The 8,107-nt window shown below is 40.7% G+C and overlaps 1 protein-coding gene across 1 annotated transcript in view; it reads left to right on the top strand.

The window, feature by feature from the left end:
• Positions 1-5,536: 5,536 nt before the first annotated feature.
• The window catches only part of rps6ka1 (ribosomal protein S6 kinase a, polypeptide 1), a 45,310-nt gene continuing 42,739 nt past the window's right edge, over positions 5,537-8,107 (top strand). Inside the window, exon 1 of the mRNA XM_013908444.1 lies at positions 5,537-6,229. Coding sequence (XP_013763898.1) covers positions 6,167-6,229 — 63 coding nt within the window. The 5' untranslated portion in view covers positions 5,537-6,166. The remainder of the gene's footprint in view (positions 6,230-8,107) is intronic.

The raw sequence follows: 8,107 nt of genomic DNA, 5'->3' as shown, positions 1-8,107 counted from the left end.
AGCCTGCACCAGGAGCAAGACCCCTCCCACCTATCCCCCACCCCTTCCTTACCTGAAGGAATAGTGTGTTTACTGCGGCTTTAAGACTTCAGAACTTCCCTCATACTTTACTTTCATGCGCAGCTCACGTCGCCGCTCAAAAAAAGGCGCAAGGCTAATGCAGCAATGTGGAAGTATGTATTGCACACAACACCTCAACACCTGTACAATGCAATATAATAACAATGCGATAATCCTGTAATAGCCCTGCGCTACTTGTGGCTGGACCTGATTCAACCTTTTGATTGCCCACAGAAAAAACAGCAGATGCTGTATAGAAAATTAGGTTTATAGAAATATTATGAGCCCTTTAACTCACACCATTGCTGATTTCCTTTTTCTTAAAGCTTCAAAATAGCTGAAAAACACAGAAACTGTAACTTGTTCACTGAGACGCAGACTTAATCCTGTCTTCCAAGAATAACTGTTAGCCGGTTTTCCCGGGAATTTTCCGGAAATGTTTCCTTTTTCATCATTTGAACTCAGCTGACTAGTTATTTTTAGCTATGGATAGGTTAACGTGGCATTGCTATAACTTTATAAATATTGTAATAATGTCCAGTAGTTTTGCAGTGTCAGACATTTTCCGCTTGCTCATTTATTTATGGTATAAATAAATATCTTAGGATCATCCTCCTGGAAGAAGAAATATCTTAGCTTATTTGTAAACACATTTTTGACCCACAAGAAACCGCACAGATTATTATAATGCATCAAGTTGAATATATGATGCAGTTATCTACTTTAATATGGCCTCTTTGGCTTCTTATTTCTTCACCATAGGCTCCAATTCTACAGTAAATAATCTCTTAAAGAAAACTGTGAGTACAAAACAGCACCGTGAGAATGTGTGCTCTTGATCAAAATGTACTTTGATCAAGTGTGCTAAAGGGCAAGACCTGATGGAAAGGCTACTGGCATCAAAGAGCTACCCTCTGATATCTGGCACCCTCTGCTGTTATCCTCTTTGAACCAAGAGAAAGAGGCAGAGGTAGGGGGAAAGCTGACCTCATAAGTCAGTAGGCAAAATGACACTGTGCCCATATCCATGTGGCATATATGAACAGTGGCTATTCAGTTAGGTACACATGTTCATCCGCTTGTTAATGCAAATATCTAATCAGCCAAAGATGTGGCAACAACTAAGTGCATTTAGGTATGCAGACATGGTCAAGAAGACCTAAGGATGAGAAAGAAAAGTCACTGAAGGGACTTTAAATGTGACAAGTTTGTTGGTGCCGGACAGGCGGGTGTGAGTATTTCAGAAACTGATTGACTGGGATGTTCCCCACACAACCATGTCTAGAGTTAACAGACAATGATTTGAAGAAAAGAAAATATTGAGTTAGCAACAAATCTCTGGCTAAAAATGTCTTGCTGGAGAATGGCCACATTGTTTTGAAATTATGGAACAGTAATAGTAACAGTAAGAGCATTTCCGAATGCACAACAATTTGTGATTATTGCTGACTGAACTGCTATTGTTACTGTCAGAACTGTCTGTTGTATATTCTACTACGTGCACTGATAACAAAGAAATAACCAGAGCCAAACCCCTTGTATGTGTAGACACACTTGGTCAGTACAGCTGATCCAACTCTTGCTGGGTTAAGATGTTCTCAGCTGAAAATGTGAGAGGAAGAAGAAACTTGTGTGTAACACATCACTCTACTAGCCTGACAAATCAAGTCTGAACCTGTCCCCAGTACTGCTCTGTGATCAAGTCCTAGATCAAGATCAAGGCTATCCTGTAGTGTTTTGGGGCTTTTTTAAATTTAGAAAGAGCACTTTTATTGGGCATGGATCGCTTAAGCTGTTCTTTGGCTTTCCTGTTTTCCAGTCTACAAAAACCTAATAATAGCCTTTAGCATCGTGACTTTTGACTCACTGACATCACAATCTTAGATAGTTGTTTGTTCTTGCTGACTTTGGTGTCTGGGATTGTTTTTGTTTTAATATATATTTTTGTATAGGCATGTCCTTGGCCCACCTACTGGCCAAGCCCAAATACCTGGGCTACAACTTCAAGCCTCAGCATGCTGTTTTTTTACTCGACAGTGAAGATTTGCTGTTTGTAGACCGGAGAGGTGTTCAAGCTGTTAGTGTAAAAAAAAGTGTCTGTGTCATTTAAATCTATAACCTGTCTTCTCTTCTTTATTCCTCACTCTTTTCTTGGAATAACTGTAACCCACATCATTTTGTTAGGGATTATTAAAGTATTTTGACTCTGCTTGATTTTCTTTTATAAATTTCTATGCCCAATCAGTATTGCCAGTGGGCTTTATCCTTAGTCATTCTGTCCTTTTAACTATTTCTTAATGGAAATTCCACAGATGTTTGAAATATAATAAATCTTTCTTCTCTTTGTTCATGATTTGTGCATGACACAAAGCCAGGATGTATTTTCAGTCATTACAACTGCATCTTGTCCTTCTCTAGTCAGTCAGCAGAGATTGAATAATTAGCTTTGCTTCACTATTGAGCAGCTAATTAATTTGTTCAGTGCAGTAATTTCCTGGTGTCTCTGTTGCATAATCAAATTAATCCTTTGGATTAACTACCCATAAACAGAATTATACTTAACCTTAGATTGTTGCAGATCTACTCATTGTTATAAAGCTGAGTAGGAAAGAAAACATAAAACATAACTGTTTAAAATCTATTAACCTTACATATATCATTTGGTTATATGTAAGGTTGTTCCAACATACACACATATACAAACAGAAATATACTAATACTGCTACTAATAATGTGTTGCTAACCATTTTTCCTGTGTACCTCCCTAGTTTAAGAATAAAGGAGTTGTTAGAAACCCATGTGGTATCAGTCTTGTGTAAATAAAATAGGCTATGTCTACTGTTTATTTTTATTATATGTCGCATTTCGACAGCAGAAAGAAAACGTTTAATATATGCTGAAATACAGTAAATACAGACAAAGTGCTTGGTTCACTCAGTTGATGTTAAAGAAGCGCAACACTTCAAAATACAGATAAAAAATTGATGTACATCTATGGCACAATAGTAATGTAAACATACAAAAAATTAAAAGAGCAATAGAAATAATAAATCAGAGAAAAGCAAAGGCAATAGATAAGCAGATTTATTTTGAGATGCTTTTTCGAAACCGACTGCCACTTCACAATTGGAGTATCCATGTATTTGCATTTTAATTGCCCTGTTTACAGGGACTTACATAACACAATTCATTGTTTCTCCTTCCGCATGCTCGGTCTCGCTCTCTCTCCTTTTTACCTCTGTGATTTCAGCTCAAAATGAAAATGAGGTTAATCAACAAGGTCAGGTTTGTATCCGTTTGTCTACTTTGCAGGCAGCCCTTTAGGGGGGGCCGAACAAGCCATCTACTTTGCTGCTTCTTGGCTTCAACAGCTCAACAAACACGCTTTAGTCATCTTTCCAATAAGCTAGTCTTGCTCCGCTGCACGTGCATATGAAGCTGTATAGAGTCATATTGCCCATTTCCTGTTGAAGGTGGGGGTAGGGCATTCCCAGAGTCACTGGATGGGAAACACCTCTGAGTCATCTGTATAAGATGTGATATCACCGCAGCATCATGAACAGAATAAGAGATTCCTTGTAAGTTAGTATAGCAGTGGACAGCACTCCTAACACAAAGACAGTCTCGACTTTCATTTGTTCGGTTATTTGTTTTATCAGGTTTGCCTCCTTTGTTGCTTATAATTTGCAGTTTACATTGTATTGATTTTAGGTCATCCGCACTCTTCCTAAATCTCTTGATGCGACCTTTCAACCCTCTAGATAATCACTTTATTTCCTCCTATAAATTGCCTTTATTTACACCCCTCACTTCCACTGAAGGCTCACACCAAAAATGTCATATAACACAGGATGAGCCGTGCACAGTGGCAAACCATCAGGATCATTCGACTGGTATCCTTGGAGAGGTGGAGAGAGAGAAAGAGGAGAGAGCGACACTTGCCCAGCACATAATGGTCAAGGAATAATGAGGAGAGGGAGGATGAGAGATGATGAAAAGAAAAGGATGGTCTGTCGTATGGCTTCACTGACAAACACCATTACGAGGTGCCATGAGCTTTCTCTTAGCAGCTCTTTTTACCACGGGAGACAAATCAATGGGTTAATGCAATCTCTGGGTGAGCTGTGACTTTCTATATTGCATACAATGTCAGCATGATGCATAATACTCCACTTAGGAAGGGCGATGTCACCTTTTGGTCACTCCTTGATGGTATGAATTTGTTACACGATAAATAGGCTACACATAACCACTGCGATATTTGAAGGGAAAAGGACAGTCAGCATATTCCCTTCCCCCCCCCTTTCAAACCCCTGTGTGTGGCAATGTTTGTGTGGGTATATGCATGTGTATTTTTTATTGTTGTTGTTGTTGTTATATAGTATGAATATTAATAGAAAACTGCAGTAACCCTTGAGACATTAATTAGTGTGGCAGTTTTTCTTGAGTAAATAGAAGAGGTGCTGCCAACAGGTTAGAAACAAAGTGCAGCTACACAAGAGAAGAAGCGCTTCCTTCTCTAGTTCATTTCTTTTGTGTTTAACATCTTGCAGCGCTCAGATAAACAGGCTACATCAATGCAGCAGTAGAATTTTAGACCTAGATAACGCCGCCACTGAAAGAAAGGTGCCAAATTGTGAGCAATTTTCCATTCCACTTAATTTTTTATTTGTGTTTCTGTGAATGCATTGCCTTCCCCATCTTGGTTTGAATCAAAAGTTTATCAGATCCACAACACAAGGCGTTTTTTTATGCCCTCCAGTTGCCAATAGTAACCAAAGCTGGCCAAGAGCAAAATCCACTTAGCAGTGAATGAAGCGGAGAAGTGTTGAGGGTGGAGGGCTGTATTATATCGCTGAAGATTACAAGGACCTTCACAAGAGCTGTTGTCAATGAAGAGAATGCTGCATCAGAGTATTGGCCGGAAAGAATAAAACACCACCGGTCACGACCTTTGATTCTAGTCTTTTCTGCTCCCTTCTCTTGAATTCTTTACATCATTGTGTAACCACAAATGTTATGTAATGTTTGCAACGGTGCATGTCATTTTTAGACTCAGAGGAAGTGATGATGCAGGTCCAAAAGCCAGTGTGCACTAAATGTAATTTCATTGAATTAAAATTTTGAGAGGCCTGGCTGAGGAAAGCAGTGCCATTCTGGGTAGGAGAACTCTATTGGACTCTGCACTGGCAAGTCCATCTGTGATCAGTATATTGTGCAATCCAATATTCCTCCAATGCTTTTAGCTGATGGTGATTTAAAGGTTCCTCTTTGAAAGGCCAAGGATCTTTACTCCTCTGATGCACCTGCTGCACCACATCATCAAAGAAAGCAGGCCGTTCCATCGGCAGCAGGCTCCCGGTACGCATTACGTAGTTGCAGATCCACTCTCTACCAGATGATGGCGCGATCAGACTTGGGCGGAACAAGCACAGAAGGGGGCTGGATAAAATCCTGCCGGAGCCTGCCAATAACAGCTCGAGTTGCATCCCCGCTCGTACTACAGAGCCACACTGAGGTCTCTGCGCGTATCGCATAGCGTTAGGAAGCTGGCGGACAGAGAGAAGTCTTGCCGTTCTGACTGGATGAATTCACGAGCGCACAGGAAGACGTAAATAAAGATCCGATACGGCGTCGATTGCAAGGACAGCCCGTGCTCCGGATAATTCCTTTAGGTGGCATTAGACTCTCACACAGCCTCATTAAAGGAGCTTGGATCAGTGTTGCTCTCTGCGCTCTTCTCTCCCGCTTGTCAAACCAAAATCCCGAGCAAGCCAACGCTCTTACCTGAAAGGACACGCTTGCTTTGGGTGTGTGTTTGTGCTGTTTCCAACAGGATAATCACTTTCAACAAATACGCACGAGTTACCCATCGTCGCCGAAGTCAAATCACGGGGATTACGTTTGTTTGCAAAGCTCTTGACTGCAGAGACCGTATGTGTGTCCCCCTCCGCTGTGTAGAGAGCAAAGTGCTGATAAATCTCCTGTGACTGGACTCGGGACCTGAGTGAGGAGCTTCTCGGAAGTGCACTTGACAGGAGCGGTTGGGACGAACCAGGACTGACCAAAATTCGCACCTGAGGGGGAAACTGAAAAACCGGCGAAAATGCCTCTTGCACAAATCGCGGAGCCATGGCCCACAATGGAACTAGTGCAGCTCGAAACGGAGGTAAAGAGAGGTGACAGTGTTGGCACTGGGTGCATGGCTTGGGCGGATTTTTTGTGCGTTTTTGCGCATTTTGTTTTCAGATTAAAATAGCCAACATTTGCGTGTGCTTTTTCACGAACAACCCCACATCCACTGTTTTCGCCATTCACCACTTTCTATAAAAAGTGATTGAGAGTAAAGTTACTTGAAACGACTGAATAAAATGTGTATTTGTAATTGGGGTAACACAAGTTTTGCAATCAGACTGACTTGTCCATTCAAAAATCTTCACTGATATTCAGGTTTTTGGGAGGGGTAAAAGAACCAATCCAAAGCTTTGCCGGGCTCCCTTAACCAATAGAAAAATGCTTCATTATTATCAGTTCATTTGAGAGCTTTTGGTTTTCCTTAAAGTTGGTTTAAGGCCCCCCCCAGTTTAATTCACCTTCTAGTCAGTCACTGAAGCTCACGATCAATTCAATTGCAAAGCTCAACTCCACAGGGTAGACTAGTTTGTCGTGTCGTGTAAAGGCTCATCTTCACACTCTCACCTCTATAGTGGCTTCTATAGATCGCTGTTTGCGGTATATAGGGTAATCACAGTGGGAGAAGCTGTAGCCTGATTATGGTGGGTGATAGATTTCAAGTCTAAGTTTGACTCTTATAATTTAATGCTAATGAGTTGCAGGTTAAACTGTAAACATTTGTCCGGCATAGTGCACAGAAACAACCTGCTTACACGAGGGAGGATGCCTGCTATCAGATTTGAATGCTATCTGGTGTCCATCTGTAAGCCCTAGGGAGGTGCACACAATATAAAATAAGCTATAAAAAAGTGCACGATACACACCCAAGATGCATGTAAAGCAATATAATCAAAAATGCATGCATATCAGTGTTCAGCATGCTCTTTCCTCATATTTCACTTCAGAACTTATAGAATTAGGGAAATAGTGAGAGAGATTTGTAGCCACAGTGTTGTCCACCCTCCTGTAATTGTGTTGTTGCATTATTATTAATGAGCACTTCAGGTGCTGCTTGCAAGCTACCACATTTATGGTTATGAAGGAAAAAAAAATCAGACTGCAATCTAGTCTAGTCTCTCTAGTTTGCTGTGTTTTAAAACAAAACCTGGCTTGTAGTAATGATACTGACAGTAGGCACAGTCTGGTTGTTTGGATTTGCTCTTTTTAATTACCCCTGCTATTAAGTGGGTAAAGTGATGTGATGCTCCTGTTTCAGGTGCCTGATCTCTACAATGAATAGCTTTGTGCATACTACTGCAAGTCTCCTCAATCAGCTTTGCGAGATCTGTCATTTAGAAATGAAGCTCATTTTTCTACCTCTCAGTCTGCATAATCATTCTGATGTGATAGCAGTGGGAATTTAACTTGGTTAGAGAAAATGTGAAATTGTCTAAATTTGCTCTATTAACCTAACTGCAACACAAGAAATATCCCAGACAGCTTAACAAGTCTTCACAAATTAGACCCCTGCAGTTAATATGAAGATTTGGAAATTGAAAAATCTCCCCCTACAGATTCAGTTACGGCAGTTACTGTTGGAGGAGAGAAATATGAGTCTAAGAGTATAATGAATGGAAAGAAAAGTCTTTGGTTAACATTCAAACAGAGTCATCTTGACATCGTTTGTTCACGCAGGCTCCACTATTGACAGTATTCTGCAGCATGTGAGTTGGCTGAGTAGCATATCACAGCTGAACAGATGGTGGTGCAGAGCCTGTGAAGAGTGCTAAGTTTAACGCTGTGAAAATGCCCTGCCTTTGGAACGTGTTATAGTTACAACTCTGTGAATCAAATCTGTGCAATTCCTGGTTTAAAAAAAAGTGTGTGTGTGTGTGTGTGTGTGTGTGTGTGTGTGTGTGTGTGTGTGTGTGTG

This window comes from Pundamilia nyererei, unplaced genomic scaffold (assembly GCF_000239375.1).
Source record: "Pundamilia nyererei isolate P.nyererei 1_Seehausen unplaced genomic scaffold, PunNye1.0 scaffold00010, whole genome shotgun sequence".
NCBI lineage: Eukaryota > Metazoa > Chordata > Actinopteri > Cichliformes > Cichlidae > Pundamilia > Pundamilia nyererei.
Note: the sequence above shows the minus strand (reverse complement) of the source record. Positions and strands in the feature narration are given on the sequence as shown.